This window comes from Arachis hypogaea, chromosome 10, assembly GCF_003086295.3.
Source record: "Arachis hypogaea cultivar Tifrunner chromosome 10, arahy.Tifrunner.gnm2.J5K5, whole genome shotgun sequence".
Lineage (NCBI taxonomy): Eukaryota > Viridiplantae > Streptophyta > Magnoliopsida > Fabales > Fabaceae > Arachis > Arachis hypogaea.
Window position 1 is genome coordinate 15,570,660 of NC_092045.1, and position 18,268 is coordinate 15,588,927.

General features: G+C 31.3%; 1 protein-coding gene, 1 long non-coding RNA gene and 1 other non-coding gene across 3 annotated transcripts; 1 reads left to right on the plus strand and 2 right to left on the minus strand.

Annotated features, from left to right (window-relative positions):
- Positions 1 to 3,048: 3,048 nt before the first annotated feature.
- Positions 3,049 to 7,239, minus strand: LOC112715242 (uncharacterized). Its single transcript, XM_025767003.2, has 7 exons — positions 6,790 to 7,239; positions 5,903 to 5,988; positions 5,055 to 5,201; positions 4,845 to 4,953; positions 4,569 to 4,692; positions 4,197 to 4,470; positions 3,049 to 3,438 (listed from the first exon to the last, which is right to left on the minus strand). The coding sequence occupies exons 1-7, from the start codon at positions 6,911 to 6,913 to the stop codon at positions 3,331 to 3,333; spliced, it is 972 nt and encodes a 323-aa protein (XP_025622788.1). The 5' UTR covers positions 6,914 to 7,239; the 3' UTR covers positions 3,049 to 3,330.
- Positions 7,240 to 8,473: 1,234 nt separating this feature from the next.
- Positions 8,474 to 11,176, plus strand: LOC112715244 (uncharacterized). Its single transcript, XR_011866480.1, has 3 exons — positions 8,474 to 8,949; positions 10,368 to 10,560; positions 10,799 to 11,176. It is a non-coding gene; the product is annotated as an uncharacterized lncRNA (long non-coding RNA).
- Positions 11,177 to 17,121: 5,945 nt separating this feature from the next.
- On the minus strand, positions 17,122 to 17,225 carry LOC112719353 (small nucleolar RNA R71). The gene has a single exon (XR_003161656.1). It is a non-coding gene; the product is annotated as a small nucleolar RNA R71 (small nucleolar RNA).
- Between the last annotated feature and the right edge of the window lie 1,043 nt (positions 17,226 to 18,268).

The following is an 18,268-nucleotide window of genomic DNA, read 5'->3' on the forward strand; positions in this document are numbered from 1 at the left end:
GATTTTAGATATTTGGGTGGATACACTTTTTAAATGGGTGGGTCATGGAAGTGGTTTTTTTTAATGGTATTTTTTAATTCGATAAGTTAAGAATTAATTAATTATAAATTTAAAGATTATTTAAAAATTTATTATTAATCAATAAATTATTAAATAGAAAATCAAATGAAGCGATTATTTGACTAACTAATATTGGTTATGAAAGTTATTTCTTATTTAAAATTTTAAATATTCTCTGAACATGTAAGAACAAATTTTGGAAGAATTTATAATTTTTTTAAATATTAAAAAATTAAATTTTATAATTTATTTAGGACTTTGATAGGGTATTATTATGATAGAATATATAAATTATCATGTTATATATGCATTTAGTTGTTAGTCAAAAAGAGATGTGGCATTTTAGTCCATGTGAGCTTTTTGTTGAACAAATTTCACTGTATCATTTTATCGTAGTGGTCGCAATAATTAATTTTACATTCTTCTAAACAAAAATAAAAATTATGTGGTAGGTCATCAACAGTGCTCTTTTTATTAAAGTCAACACTTAGGATTTCACATGAAATGCTGGTCAAAATCACATGGTTCAGAATTTATGAACCGTGGGTAGAGTTTCCTTTTATAACTGCTTAGTGCTTAGATCTATCCAAGAAGTAAGAACTAAAAATCATAGCCTATGGAAAAAAAAATTAATAAGATAATAAAGAACCTGACGTCTTTCACAATTCACATGTCGAAAGCTATCCCTATCTCCATTCTTCATTTTAAACGTGAGTGCACAGACCACTGGACCTTTTGGCTGTGAATAGCATGTTTCCACGTATCTTATCTAATAATCTAGTACGATATAATGCTAGGAATCATGTGTATTATGCAACATTTTACATGAGATACTGTAATTAGATTCAGTTAGGTTGGGATAGCATTAATAAAACCACAATACAACTATCGACGTGGACGGCTGGACGCTATCGATTACGTTCATAAACTTGATCCATTCTTAAAGGATATTAGATTCCCAAAAATACATTAGAATATTACTATATTGGAGTGTAAACAACGTTCCGCTTGTAATATAAGGTGTTCACGGGTTTAGGCCACCTGATTATTCGTTCGAAATCGAAACGAACCAATCAAATTGGTTCCGAAATCAATGAATAATCAGATACAATTTAAATTAAATCAATGTTATTTTATGTTAATTAATTGTGTTAATTAATTCGGATAATAATTTTAGAGATGCAAAATTTGAACTAACTCGTAAATTTAAACTTTTATTAATTAAATTAAAAATATATATAATTTTTATTGATTATTAGTATAATCTAACTATATTTAATATATAATTTTTATTAATTAAATTAAATTATTGACTTGTTTATTTGATTTATTATATTTATATGATTTTTTTAAATAAAATTTTATTTTTTTATTTTTTTATAAATTTCTGTTTTATCATGTATTCAATTATTTAAACTGAACCAATTCGTTTTTAATCGAGTTGATTTAATTTAGCTATACAAAAAAAAACTTAAATCTAAACAAATTATAATTCAATTGATTCGATTTTAATTTACCTCGAATCTGATCCAACTCGATCTATGAATACTCCCTTATTTATAAGGGTGTGTTTGGATTTGCGTTGGAGAAGAGAAAAGCGTGTTTGATCTTCTTGAATGCTTCATCTTTGTGTTTGGCAACATTTTTATACTCTAAACGCAGAAATGATTTTTATGTTCAATCCACGTTTACCAAAAGCTATAAATTCTAACTTTTTTGTTTAGCTTTTTACGTTGGATTAAAAATGATGTTCTATGTACCAATTATGTCTTTCATTATTCATATGTTTGTTTTTTTATAATATTTTTTCTAATACTCTCTTATACATATTATTATTTTTTTATAAAATTTCTGTTTTTTTTATGAGTTTTTTTATTGTTATTGTTATTTTTTTTACATAGAATATTTTCTTACTTTGTATTATGATTCAATTAATTCTGTTAGAGTACTAAAAAAATATTAAAATTTATTTAAATATTTAAAATAAAATATAAGATAACATAAAATAATTATTTAAATTCATGTTATTTTCTGTAATTTTTTACTCAAAAATAATTTTGAATAATGCCATCCAAACAATATTTAGTTTACTATAATTCATTTTGAATAAAATTGCCAAACATAAACCACGTTAATACTAATTCACTTTTGATCAAAATCAATTCTATAAAATCAATTTTATACAAACCTCAGTTTACAAATTGTAATCCAAACACACACTAAGTCTCTATCCATCTATTACGCTATCATAGTTTAAGTATCTAACCGACGTGTTTAATGCCTTGGATTCACCTTTCAGCATCTTGGAAACGTGCCTTTGCTCACAGTGCATTGATGGATGGTGGAAGGGTGAAATGGTTTCTTTCGTTTTAAGAGTGTTCTAGGTCATTCGATTATCCGAACAAAACTAACCCATGCATTGGCCATTGCATAATCGGGTAAGACTCGATTAAACCCGACTTTAATTATTTTGAATATTAATTTTATAATTGCGAAATCTGAATCAATCCAATTACTCGATTAGTTTTATATTGTACTAAAAGAATAAAATATATATACTAAACTAACATCCGACGCCTTATTTCTTCAGCAATCAGCAACCATTCCCTGTCTCTATTCCTTGCAAGTTTATTTTATACTACATAAAAATTCAATGACTCATGTGACTTACTTTATAATTTTTTTTTTGTTAAAACTTCAAAGATTTAAAAATTTTCAAATTACGAATATTAGATAATGTTTATCTAAATATAAAATTTGGTCATGATTAGCTTGTAATTAACCTTAAATCCTATATTCGTAAACAGCTCTTTTTGTTTTATGTTTCAGCTGCTTTGAACAGAGCTAGTAAACTTAACGAAAATTCCGAACTTTCTGTTGCCATGCTGCAACAGAATTTATTTTACAAAATTACTTTGCTGTAGTTGGTAGTCTCTCTAGTTCAGAAATATGCCATCAGCAAAATTTGAGACATGGACAGCAAGCATAGAAGAAAACAAGACTTGCCAACCGGCACGGCGAATCGGCAACATACCTGTAACCTGTTATTGTGCATTCAATGAATTCTCTACGATTTTCTTTACAATTGTAAAACGGATCTGAAATTCACAAATTTTCACATAACAGCACGTGTACACCTCTAACCAAATTGAAATAAGCAGCTATTACATTCTTAACAAGTAGCTGTGCATCTTTGTTTGAAGGACCATCTTCCTAAAACACGGAGGACTGGTCTGTGTACCAAGTAGATGACTGAGTAGTTATTCACATTCAAAGGAGGCCCAGTGTCTTCAGCTGTTGAATATGCTCAGGTGGGAGAGAAGGGGGAGACCAATCAGACCCTGTCTGTTCTCCATCAACATCTTCGACCACATACTCCTGTAGTGAGAAAGGACAAGAATTTCATAAACTAAGAATATTCAGAATTTTTCAAGGAACCGTCATGTTTGGCATCAAACATTCAGTTAGATATAAAATATGAGCGATGGCACAAAATGCAAGTCAAAACATCCTCCCTTAAAGGGTTCCCAGGAAGAAATGGTATAGTAGTACCATGCATGAAACAAATATGGGGGTCATGGTTTTAATACTGATACCACACTAAGTGGTTTTGTCCAGTACTTTCTATTGCACTTTTCATATTCAGCTTCTAGTTTTGTTAACCACTCGGTAAACTATAAGAGCATGGAACCTCTCATGCATAACAGTAAAGTCTCTTATGACCTTGTCATGCTTATTTTCACTGTTGATTATGCTCTTGTGAATCCCACACTTCGCCTCACCTTTAATAAATGGTGGGCACTATAACATGTGATCTCACATAAAGGAACCATTCCCGGCAAGGGACAATCGAGTAAATAGAATAGATTTAGCATCCATAAACTATCCATAAATACTTTGAATCATTACTAATATAATGCAAGAGAGCATTAAATTAGTTGAAGCAGAAAAAATATTAACTATCTATAATTTTAGATGATAAACAGAAATTAAGTGAAATATGTGCTAATTGGGCATATCAATTAGGTATTAAGCTGGGTTTAGCAGAATAGCAATGGCAAAAAATGCAGCAAATTTTGACAGTTCATAGCAATACCAAAAATTGCACTAAAAATTGGAGAATAAACCAATCGCACCTTGGTTAACATTCTTTTTGCAAGTATGTGATAATGACGTTGCCATATCCGTTGTCCTACCATGGTAGCTACCAATACACTGTAAAATATCCCAATCACAGTGAAAAGTCCCAGAACAATCAAAGCCATTATGAATAATAATGGTAGTCCTGCTTCCCCAGCACCTCCCAAACATCCACCACATTCAGTTGCCATTGTTCCACAACTCTCAAAGCATGTGGTGCAGTCAGTCCACATACAAAGTGTGCCTGGCAAGTGACAATCTGCACAAACTCTGCAATGATATAAACCATAACAAGATCATCCCAGAAACTATTTATTAACAACATCCAAGTCTCAAGACTCATATATAGGTAAAATAAGGGTTATTACCCAGGTTGACAGCAACAAAGACATAATTCTCTACAAGGCTGAGCCAAATCATTGCGAACTCGTCGATCATAGCAAGTGATGAAGCACCCAGAAAGACCAAGCAGGGCAAAAAACAACAGCGCTCCTGCAATTGATAATACCAACACAAAATCAACACCAATACAATATATTATATATGGAAAAAATCAGACTCTGAACTCAAGACAGAAAAAGAAAATGTAGGAACGAATATTGTACAAGTATTTGATGCACACTGCTTATTTAAATGTAATTTACCACAAATGTAGTAAAAGCTCAGTTCGCTATCAAAACCCCAGAGAAGACGAAGCCAATACTGCTGGTAACCATCTATTAGATAAACCAAATAAGCCAGCGAAGCAATGACCTGCATGCAAAGGCAATAGGGCTCCGTGTCAGATTATCTATATGTGATTCATAAAATATAAATGGATACGTTAGTTTGAGGAATGGAAATAATTCACCTACAAGCTGGACAGACAGAAAAATAAACAAAATGTCTCTGGTGACAAAGAATCGAAATTTCAAGGTACGCCATTTTCTATCAGCAGCAACATGAACACGCAAATAATAAGGAGCCTTGCAGGTAGTGCAGTGAGCAAATGCAAACCCTTCCTGCAAGAATTTCATGATATATCCTTTTAGGTTAAGCATCATAAAATACACCACCCTAAACATTGATCCATTAGCAGTAGAGTAAGAAGAAGGGCATCCACTTAGTACTTTATTTTTGGTATATCAAGCACGGGGAAATTTAGCCCATAATCTTTAGTTCTTATCAACCCAAGATAAACTGATAAAGGGCACAAAAGATCAGTACATACTATCAGTAAAGAAATGGAAAAGAAAATCCAATTAGCTAATAAAGAAAAGATGTAAATGCATTACACATAACCTAGAAGCCCTAAATAGTAAACCAGGATGGCAAACCCAAATAAACTTAGATGCATATGAAAACACGTAAAGCCTTTTATCATTGCAAGAGGAATGGGTGGAATACATAAGGGAAATAATTGAATGGGAACAACAACTACAATACTCACTAATGCTAACTAATATTCTGCTAGCCCAATAACAGGGTAATAGGAAAAGAAGAGAGAATAGTATGAGATCATTAAGTAAGAACATAACATGGATCACTGTTAAATTAGATTAGCGGAACAAAATTATTTACTCGCAACCCAAAATGGCCTTTAGTCAATTTGTCACATGCAGTCCACTCGGAAATAAAGTTTTAGAATGATGACTGGATGTGGATAAAAATATTCACCATGGCTATAACATACACTGTTGAAAAAATGAAAGAGAATCATTACCTTAACAGCTCGCCAATGATCCAAACATTCTCGATGTACATACTTTGCTGTACCTTTGCACTTACAAGGAGCTATGAAATCTCTACCTAAGGTACAAAAGAGAAATTCATGGTTGACTGAGAAGAAATTACATTAGATATATCATGATAAATCAAAAGCGTTGCCCAAAGAGGTAATGATGCAGCTTACACATATTAGCAGCCATTCTATATACAGCTGCAATATCCTACTACACAAAGAAGTACAACAGACAAAGTTGACTGTATAGTAGACACATAAAGAATAATTTTAATACACTGTATGCCGATTGATTTTCAAAACAATTATTACAATATACTAATTTTTCAATGTACCAAAATCAACTGTATTTTGAAGGAGGGAGTATAAAAAAGTCAACTGTCCTTGTTTATTGATGTAACAATGCATAATTGAATTTGCTAAAATTCTCAGTTCAAGTTCCCATCAAATGATCCAGATAGTAATGCATAATTGAAATTGCTAAAAATCTCAGTTTATGTTCCAATCAAAATGATCCAAATAGTACTAACTTGTTCATAATTTCAATAACTTTACTCCTGCATCTAATTGAAAACAAAATCATCAGAACTTCCCCTTCCACAAAAAATAACACAATCACTGAGAATAACTTGCAGTTTCGACTTCAGAACTTTGAGAGGACTTCATCAATTAACGAAAAAGATGAAATTATTAACATACCGAACGAACGAACCAAATTCGAAATCAGAGATTCACATGTCAACAAAAATTAATCACAGAATTCTTCTAACCACGGGTTATCATAAATGCAATAATTAGCCCTAACCTAAGATAACTTGAAAGTGAAAACCGAAAAGATAATAAAGAAAAAAGCGGAAGAGGAGAATCACCATCAGTTTCGAGACAAATCCGGCACTGAATCTGTTCGGTTGGACCAGCTTCGAGATCGATCTCGGAAGGATCAGAGACAGGTATGGGAGGGACCAGAGGAGAAGAATCGGAGTGATCCGCCATTGAAGAAGCACAACCAGAGACAGTGAGAGTTGTTAGAAATGAACGACTTTGTGAGGAGTTGAGATATTGAATTCAAATAATCCAATCCAAGTTCAACGAAAATCGTGAACGTAATAATCACATATTGTTGCGATTAGAATTTAGAGGAGAAGAATCTCGTCGATCCTCCTCCATCTCTCTATCTCTTCTCTCACACAGATTCACGCGAGAATCGATTTTTTTTTCTTTCTTTCTTTTTTTTTTTTTTTTCTCAAGCAAAGTTTCAATATCCGACTGAGAAAATTAGGAGGAAACTGTGAAGATGGTGAATTTCCGAAATTAACCCCGCCGCGCGCCGCAGTTATTTATTTTTCAATAAACTATCATTTTTATCAAAAAGAAAAAGATAATTACATTGGCCTTTCCGAAACTAATTACAAACTATACTCCCTATATTTTCTAATATTCAAAAGGGATCCCTTTGTTTAAATTTTTGTTTTGATCCCTTTCTATATTTTTCTTATATATTTTCTAACTTTTGTATTGTCAAAATTTACACTACTCTATTGATAAAATAAAAATTTTATACTTTCAGAGAGTTTTACGATTAGAGCACACAAAGAAGTTCAAAAAAAATTTTAAATATTTGACCGCATTTATACATGAGGAGTTATATCAACTTCTAATTAAGAAAAAAAAGATTAGACTCAATAATAATTTTAAAATTCAATAAAAAGCATAATTTATTATTAATTTTTGAATTTTTAAATTTTTATTTTAGTTTACTTTGTTGTTAAGATTTGTCAGAAAATTTGATTAGTAGTATTTTTAGAAATTTTAAATTTAAATCAAATATAATATAATCTAATAAGATCAATTTTAATTTAAAGTAATTATCTTATCTTTAGAAGATTTAAATTAAATTATCTTATCTTATCTTTTAATTAATTTTTTATAGGTCTATTTAAACATTTTTTATGAGACAATTTACACGAATTTTAATGAATAAAATTTTCATAGCTTTATACATGTTTTTATTGTGTGATTAAGTGAGGTGAGTGATTTGTTTCGCTTATTGTATGAAGAAGATTGAAGGATCCAACCTAAGAGAATCTGCGTGGTACTTTCTTTCCGTTTTCAAAGACAAGTTCTTTGAAGATTTAGCAGGAATCTCTTACAGTGATAAGAATAGATATCTTGAGGTCTAGTAGAAAAATTCTTATTTATGTTTTTATGTTTCTGTAGTCTCTTTAGAAATGTGTCTCTCCTTTTCTTGGAATTTTAATGCTTCATCTTTATTAAACTCTCTAAATTCTCAATAATCTCTTATCAAATCATTATATATTTATGAATTTGGATTCTTTAAATTTTAAATTTTTACTTTAGATGATAAAATATAATTTCTCACAATTGAATGACCGATTCAACTGGATTAACCGAAAATCGGTCATCAGGTCGATTCGATTAACCTTCTAAACCGTTTAGCAAAAAAATCAATTAAAAAAATCAGTCGAGCGATTAACCGGTGAACCGTCGGAACCGATCGGTTTTTTACAAGGTTTTCGGTTCAGAAACCCTCCCTCAAAGTTCAAACGGCGTTGTTTTAAATTCTTAAAAAAAAAATTCATAAAAGGAAACCCTGATCCCCAACGCTGCAACGCACCCAATCCCATTCCTCTCTTCTCCTCTCCTCTCTCAAACTGAACTGCAAATTTTAAATTGAAAGCACTAAGAACCCTAGCCCTCCAGCCACCGCAGCCATTGCGTCCCGCATCCCCCAGAGCCCCGCAACCACGCTTCATTGTCATCGACGAACTCGTCTCCGCTGGGTAGAGGCGTTCGGAAGCTCCGTCGCCGTCGCAGGAGCTATGTCGCCGTTGTAGGAAGCTCTGTCGCCGTCCTAGGAAGCTGTGTCGCCGTCGTAGGAAGTTCCCTCACCGTCGTGTGGAAGCTCTGTGGCCATTGTCGTCTCCTTTGTTCGAGCGTGCTCTCTCTGTGTTTGCCGGTGTCGCCGTCTCCTTTGTTGTCGCCGTCACTCCCTTTCCTCCTCGCCGCCGGTAAGCGATTTTGATAATACTGTGTTTGCCGGTGTCGCCTCCTCCTCCCCTCCTCTGTGTTTGCTGGTTTTACAATTAATATTTGAGTTGCTGATTTAGGGTTTGTCATTCCGAGTTACTGATTTTGTTAATTTGTGCTTATTTTGTTAAATTTTTTGAAAAGAATTTATTGTTGATCCTTAGATATTGTGTTACTGATTTTGTGAATTTGTTATTTTATTCTGAGTTGCCAATGTTTATGAAACTTGTGCTTATTTTGTTAAATTTACTGGAAAAAATTTGTTATTGATTCTCAGATATTTGTGTTACTGATTCTGTGAATTTGTTATTTTATTCTGAGTTGCCCATGTTTATGAAATTGGAGTTGATTAAAATGATCCTCAGATTCTGAATTGCCCTTCTGTTAGATTTGGAGTCTAATTTCTGGATAGAACTTTTGTTGCTGTTGCATTTTTTATTGGTTGATTGTAACCATTGTAAGTTGCTGCTTTTTTTTATTTATTTTGTTTCTGTTGATTATAATTATTCTAAGGAGTTGTTTATTAGAATGATTTTGGAATAATTTGATATTTTTGGATTGAGTCTGAGTTGTTGTTAATTATGATTTGTGACGAAGAATTTCTTTATTTAATTGAATTTTTTTATTAATTTATTTATTTTAGTTTTACAAAGCATGAAACCTAGAACATCTCTTGGACTATCTTATTTGGTCAAATACCTAACGACAACTCTTATGTTCTTTTTATCACAGTATTTTTGAACAAGTTCCTGGATAACAAGCGTAAGAGTTTTTTTTATGATCTATTGGTAAAAAATTATAGGATGAATATATATGTTTAAAATTATATATAAAATTTTTAATAATTTTTTTAATATTTAATTAAAATCAGTTAAATTTCGGTTGAACTTCGGTCGAATCAGTAAACCAGTAATTTTATCGGTTTATTGACCGGTCTGGTTCTCGCAACTTTAGATTTTTCTCTCATATTTTTTGTTAGTTTCACTTATGAAATAGATAGTAAAAAATTACATTTTACTCTGGAGTAAAATTCAAAATTTAGAAGATCCAAATCTATTAATGTATTTTATAAGTAACTTCTTCTGTTAAATAATAATTTTTAACTTTTTAAAATCTAGTAGTAGTTCTCTATGAATTAAAACAGTAACAAAAACTTTTCTTTTCGGAAAAACAATGTTTCCTTTTAACGAAGTAAACTAAATTCAAATAATATACATTTATCACATAAGATAATTAAAAAGCTGTTTTAACCCCAAAAGATAAAATAAAAATCTGTTTCAAGATATTAATTACTTTCGGTATTTAAATTTTAAAGTCAATTTCGATTCCATTCAAATCTCTTCTTGAAATATATATAAGATTCTTCAAGAACTCTCATATCACTATTGCTCTCTTCCAGGTGAATTCACACTATACCATGAAGCCAGAATCGAAAAGAAACAGGGATGACAAATCTTCATGCTTTGATAATTTTGGTGAAATGTCAAAGGCTTTGTTAAATTCTGATGTCACCGTAAAGAATGAGAGTTCTTCCAATATTCTTGGTTCCGCAACTCTTCAAGATCCTAAAGCAATTCAATCTCTCTCAAAAGGTTAGTATTTCATTGTTTTAGAATTTAATTTTATTGCTGTGTCATAAAACGTATCAAAAGAATAATTTTATGACCATCATAAAAGTAGTGGTTGGCTGAACATATAAAATTGTTTTAGAATTTTAAATTTATGATTTTGAATAGAATAATCTTATGACTGAATCTAATTTTGATGGGTTACTAGTTAATTTTTTTTTGAAAATTGTGATTTTTTAATTTTATTCTTTTTCTGTAACAGATTGTTATGATTTTAGTAGCTTATTGAAGACATTGAATTGCATAGAGAAAAAGAACGTGAAACGTTTGATCCGGATTGGGGGAATTCAGAAAATAAAAAGAAAGGAGAAGAAGAAGAAAATTTCAATAAAGTTCATGTTTGTGAAGCCAAATAAGCCTTTTGAAAAAAATGTAAGAGTAATAAATAGAATAAAAAAAGAGCAAATTTCAGATAATGAATTTGGCTTGGAAGAGTTTTTAGATACTGCTAGAGATGGAAGCTTTCGATTTAGAACAAGGCTTTATATTAAAAGTAATAAGCACCCTCATTAGAAAGAACCAAATGTATACAAATTCGACTTAGAGATTATAATATTATGTATTGTCGTAGAACAACAAATTGTTTTTTCCTAATTCAAATACTAGTGTCTTCGAAATCAGGATGATCATCCAAATTAGCGTAAAATGACAAATAAATTCTTAAAAATCTACATTTTGAATAGATTAGTCTTTAAAAAAAATACTAATAAAGTTCTCTAACAAGTTAGTTTAAATTAAGATCTCTACTCTAATAATAAAAGATAGTGTATTTATATATACTATTTTAAAAAAATTATTAGTATATTTTTTAAAAACTAATTTATCCAAAATATAAATTTTTAAAGATTTATTTATCACTTTACTCTCTAAATTAATATATATATTGTTTTTAAAATAGTTAAAAAAATAAATTAAAAAAATATTAAAAATTCTAATTTATTCTCTTAATTATTTTTCTAAACTAAAAATAAAAATTTTAAATTTTTTATCTATTTTTATGTTTAAAAAAAACATATATAATTATTTATTTATTTATTTAAATATTATAAAAATAAATTAGTAATCCCAATTACAAAGATTACCTAATAAAAAAAATCACAATATATATCCAACTTGAGTTGGTCGAATGGTCAGCTCACTCTTAAATGGAGCTCAGATCTGCGACGGATTAATCCTTAACCTGTTAGGATGGGGGATACCATGAAAAACAAAAAAAAAAATCAATTTTAACCTCTTGCTTGGGTTGTGAAATAAACGCCAATGATAAAAAAATAGAGATATAATAGTTATAATTTTAATTTAATTCTTAAAATTTTTATATACTAATTTTAAATGAATAGATTAATTTTACAAAATTTTTACTAAATTTAACAATTTTACTATTTAAATCTTAATATAATTTTATATTTTACGTCTTTAATTTTACTCATCCAATGATTCATGAAATCTTAATTCTTTAAGCAATGAGATGATGTTCAATTGTTATGGTTTTGAAAATTCAACTGAGCCGTAAAAATACAAATAATTCTCAAACTCGTTTATTTTAAAATTGGATACAAACTACTGAACCGGTCGGTTGGATCAGATTGAAATTCGACCGATTTGGATGGAACGACGCCGTTTCGGTTAAATTCTTCGGGGAAAAAAAGAACGCGTGCTCAGTGCTGTGCCTCCCAGGCTCCCACTGCCCATCTTTCGTTCCTTCCTTTGTTCTTCACTAATCATAAAAACTAAAAAGCTTTGCAATATGAGTTTATTACAGGATAATATCTAAAATATTATCTGAATTTTCGAACATAAATTAAAATAGTTTATTACTTTCATAAATTTTAAAATAATTTTTTAAATTAATTTTTGTGAATTTCTGTTTATCCTAATTCAATTTCTGACTGTATTATATTTATATTAAAATTAATTATCAATATAAAATATATATTAAAATATAAATATATATTAAAAATAAATTAAATTATTTATATATTTATACACAACTACATCTAATTTTAATATATAAATAATATTTTTTGTTCGATCTCCGTTATTTTAATTACTAACTTAATGATGTAGATATTATATAATATAATTAAAATAGTATCTCGAATAAGCTGATTGAACTCAATTTAAATCTTTATAGTATAAAATCACAAACCCAAAATAGAAAAACCATATTCATCCTCATCTTCTCTTTCGTTTTATTAACTCATGAAAAAATTAAATGGACAAAATAGAGGAGGAGGAGAAAGTTTTAATGCGAGAGATAATAATATTTAGGTTATGCTACGACGATAAAAGTAATTTTTTTCTGTAAGTGAGAAAAGTAGATGACGATGCCTGACGCAGATACATATTAGTATTTTAGGTTGATTGTTTATAGAGACAGAATATTGAAATAAGAATACTGAGATATAAAATTGTGCTTGACAGAAAAGATATGGATAAAAATAATGTATCTAGAGATATTGAATTAGTGTATTTTGTGCCCATCCTGACACGGAGACACTAACAAGAGATACAACTTATTTTTTTTTCATTATTCTTGTTAATTTTTTATAATTATATTTTTTATTGTTATATTTTTCATCTCAAATTTTTTGAATGAAAAAAAATGAGAAAAAATTGAATTTTCGATGAACGGATAATTTATACGCTTTTTGTCATCGTTTTTAGATAGTTTTTAGTAAAATCTAGCTATTTTTAGGGATATTTTCATTAGTTTTTATGCTAAAATCACATTTCTGAACTTTACTATGAGTTTGTGTGTTTTTCTGTGATTTCAGGTATTTTCTGGCTGAAATTAAGGGACCTGAGCAAAACTCTGATAAAAGGCTGACAAAGGACGGCTGATACTGTTGGATTCTGACCTCCCTGCACTCGAAATGGATTTTCTGGAGCTAAAGAACTTCAAATGGCGCGCTCTTAACGGCGTTGGAAAGTAGACATCCAGAGCTTTCCAGCAATATATAATAGTCCATGCTTTATTCGAGATTAGACGACGTAAATTGGCGCTCAACGCCAGTTTCATGCTGCATTCTGGAGTCAAACGCCAGAAACACGTCACGAACCAGAGTTGAACGCCAAAAACACGTTACAACTTGGCGTTCAACTCCAAAAGAAGCCTCTGCACGTGTAAAGCTCAAGCTCAACCCAAGCACACACCAAGTGGGCCCCGGAAGTGGATTTCTGCATCAATTACTTACTTCTGTAAACCCTAGTAGCTAGTCTAGTATAAATAGCACATTTTACTATTGTATTCAGTGTCTTTTGACCACGTTACATCTTTGGTCTCGGTTTTATTCCATTATTCATCTTAGGAGACTATTGATCACGTTTTGGGGGGCTGGCCATTCGGCCATGCTTGAACCTTCATCACTTATGTATTTTCAACGGTGGAGTTTCTACACACCATAGATTAAGGGTGTGGAGCTCTGCTGTACCTCGAGTTTTAATGCAATTACTACTATCTTTTATTCAAATTCAATCTTATTTCTGTTCGAAGATACTACTCGTACTTCAACCTGATGGATGTGATGATCCATGACACTCATCATCATCCGTCCCTATGAACGCGTGCCTGACAACCACTTCCGTTCTACAAGCGAAAGCTAGAGTGCGTATCTCTTGGATTCCTGATGCACGACGCATGGTTGCCCTCGCTTGACAACCGAGCCTTCCATTCCGTGAGATCAGAGTCTTTGTGGTATAAGCTAGAATTGATGGCGGCATTCATGAGAATCCGGAAACTCTAAACCTTGTCTGTGGTATTCCGAGTAGGATTCCGGGATTGAATGACTGTGACGAGCTTCAAACTCGCGATTGTTGGGCGTGATGACAAACGCAAAAGAATCAAGGAATTCTATTCCAATATGATCGAGAACCGACAGGTGATTAGCCGTGCCGTGACAGAGCATTTGGACCTTTTTCATTGAGAGGATGGGATGTAGCCATTGACAACGGTGATGCCCTACATACAGCTTGCCATGGAAAGGAGTAAGAAGGATCAGATGAAGGCAGTAGGAAAGCAGAGATTCAGAAGGAGCACAGCATCTTCATACGCCTATCTGAAATTCCCATCGATGATCTACATAAGTATTTCTATCTTTATTTTCAGTTTATTTATTATTATTATTCGAAAACTCTATAACCATTTATTATCCGCCTGACTGAGATTTACAAGATGACCATAGCTTGCTTCATACCAACAATCTCCGTGGGATCGACCCTTACTCACGTAAGGTTTATTACTTGGACGACCCACTGCACTTGCTGGTTAGTTGTGCGAGGTTGTGAAGAAAGTGCTGAGTTAGTAAATGCGCACACCAAGTTGAATGCCATTATTAGAGATCACAATTTCGTCCACCAAGTTTTTGGCGCCGTTGCCGGGAATTGTTCGAGTTTGGACAACTGACGGTTCATCTTGTTGCTCAGATTAGGTAATTTTCTTTTTTGTTTTATTTTCAAAAAATTTTCAAAAATCTTATTTATCACCTATTTTCGAAAATTTTCAGAGCTTTCAAGAATGAATTATAGAGTTTCATATAACATGTTTTAGCTTGGCAGGATATTAAGCCATGTCTAATTCACAGGATTTTGATTGAGGACTTTGAATTCATTACTTTCTTTTTCCTATATGTTTTTCGAAAAATATAAAATAAAATACAAAAAAAATAATAAAATCATAAAAAAGGCAAAAATATTTTGTGTTTCTTTTTTGAGTCTTGAGTCAACATTTAAGTTTGGTGGCAATAGCATTTTTCTAAAAATTTATGCATTTTTCGAAAATCCATTCATAGTGTTCTTCATGATCTTCAAGTTGTTCTTGGTAAGTCTACTTGTTTGATCTTGATGTTTTCTTGTTTTGTGTTCTTTGTTGTTTTTCACATGCATTTTTGCATTCATAGTGTCTAAACATTAAAGATTTCTAAGTTTGGTGTCTTGTATGTTTTCTTTGCATAAAATTTTTTTCAAAAATATGTTCTTAATGTTCATCATGATCTTCAAAGTGTTCTTGGTGTTCATCTTGACATTCATAGTGTTCTTGCATGCATTATGTGTTTTGATTCATAATTTTCATGTTGTGAGTCATTTTTTATGTTTTTCTCTCTCATAATTAAAAATTCAAAAATAAAAAATAAATATCTTTTCCTTTTTTTCTCTCAAAATTTCGAAAATTTGGGTTGACTTAGTCAAAAATTTTTAAAATTAGTTGTTTCTTGTAAGTCAAGTCAAATTTTCAAATTTTAAAAATCTTATCTTTTTAAAACTTTTTCAAAAATTAAATCTTTTTTATTTTTCTTATTAATTTACGAAAATCCTTTAAAATATTTTTCAAAAATATTTTTCTTATTTTTATCTTTATTTTCAAAAATTATGCTAACAATTAATATGATTGATTCAAAAATTTGAAGTTTGTTACTTTCTTGTTAAGAAAGGTTCAATCTTTAAATTCTAAAATCTTATCTTTTAGTTTCTTGTTAGTAAAGTAATCAATTTTAATATCTTTTTCAAAATTTTATCTTTTTCAAAAATTTGATTTTAAAATATCTTTTCTAACTTCTTATCTTCTTATCTTTTCAAAATTAATTTTCAAATATTTTTCAACTAACTATTTGACTTTTTGTTTGTTTCTTATCTTTTTCAAAACCACATAACTACTCTTCCCTCTCTAATTTTCGAAAATACCTCCATCTTTTTCAAAAATTCTTTTTAATTAATTAATTGGTTTAAATTTTAATTTTAATTTTATTTCTTATCTTAATTTTCGAAAATCATTAACTCCTTTTCAAAATTATTTTCGAAAACTTCTGTCTCTCATCTTATTTATTTATTCATTTACTAACACTTCTCTTCATCTCAAATCACTGCCCCTATCCTCACCCTTGTGTTTGAATTCTCCTTTCTTTATTCCATTTCTTCTTCTACTAACAATAAGGAACCTCTTTACTGTGACATAGAGGATTCCTCTTCTTTTTCTGTTCTCTTCTCCTTCATATGAGCAAGAACAAGGAAAAAGGCATTCTTGTTGAAGCTGATCCAGAACCTGAAAGGACTCTGAAGAGGAAACTAAGAGAAGCTAAATTACAACAATCCAGAGACAACCTTGCTGAAATTTTCGAACAAGAAAAGGAGATGGCAGCCAAACCCAACAACAATAATGCAAGAAGGATGCTTGGTGATTATACTGCACCTACGTCCAAGTTTGATGGAAGAAGCATCTCATTTCCTACCATTGGAGCAAACAATTTTGAGCTGAAACCTCAATTAGTTGCTCTAATGCAACAGAACTGCAAGTTTCATCGACTTCCATCAGAAGATCCCTACCAGTTCTTGACTGAGTTCTTGCAGATCTGTGAGACTGTTAAGACTAATGGAGTAGATCTTGAAGTCTACAGGCTCATGCTTTTCCCTTTTGCTGTAAGAGACAGAGCTAAAACATGGTTGGACTCTCAACCTAAAGATAGCCTGGACTCCTGGGATAAGCTGGTCACGGCCTTCTTGGCTAAGTTCTTTCCTCCTCAAAAGCTGAGCAAGCTTAGAGTGGACGTTCAGACCTTCAAACAAAAAGATGGTGAATCCCTCTATGAAGCTTGGGAAAGATACAAGCAGATGACCAAAAGATGTCCTTCTAACATATTTTCAGAATGGACCATGATAGATATATTTTATTATGGTCTATCTGAGTTGTCTAAGATGTCACTGGACCATTCTGCAGGTGGACCCATTCACCTAAAGAAAATGCCTGCAGAAGCTCAAGAACTTATTAACATGGTTGCACATAACCAGTTCATGTACACTTCTGAGAGGAATTCCATGAATAATGGGACGCCTTAAAGGAAGGGAGTTCTTGAAATTGATGCTCTGAATGCCATATTGGCTCAGAACAAAATGTTGACTCAGCAAGTCAACATGATTTCTCAAAGTCTGAATGGATGGCAAAATGCATCCAACAGTACTAAAGAGGCATCTTTTGAAGTAGAAGCTTATGATCCTGAGAATCCTGCAATGGCAGAGGTAAGTTACATGGGTGAACCTTATGGAAACACCTATAATTCATCATAGAGAAATCATCCAAATTTCTCATGGAAGGATCAACAAAAGCCCCAACAAGGCTTTAATAATGGTGGAAGAAATAGGCTCAGCAATATCAAGCCTTATCCATTGTAACACCCTAATATTCAAATCCTTATGCTCGAGTCATAAGTCAATGATATTACGGTGGTACGACTCTCAGGTGGATTTTTAATATATAAATATAGGTAATTTCGAAAAGAGTATTAATCGAGAAGCCTGAAAAGAGTGGAAATAAAATCGCAAAGATGTATCACTCACGTTTCGACAACGAAAAGTTAAACCGCGAAGTCGAAAGCGATATACGGACAAAGCATAAAGGAGATTAAGAGACAGATAACAGATAGATATATATAACATAAGTAAATAGCCACTAGTCGCGACCCGCGAAGTTTAGGCCGGCTAGGGTACAGTATGAAAGTAGATGACAACAATATATCCTAATCTCTCCCAAAGGAAACATAAGAGCCTCTATAGGCAAGTTCCAAAAGAGTTCAATACATAATATAATCTTTTCAGAACAAAGGTGGAGAGATTCTAAGCAAATCACAAAGTAGAGAAAATAAATATCTTCGCCGTCTCTCAGACGAACCGCAGCTCACTTCTG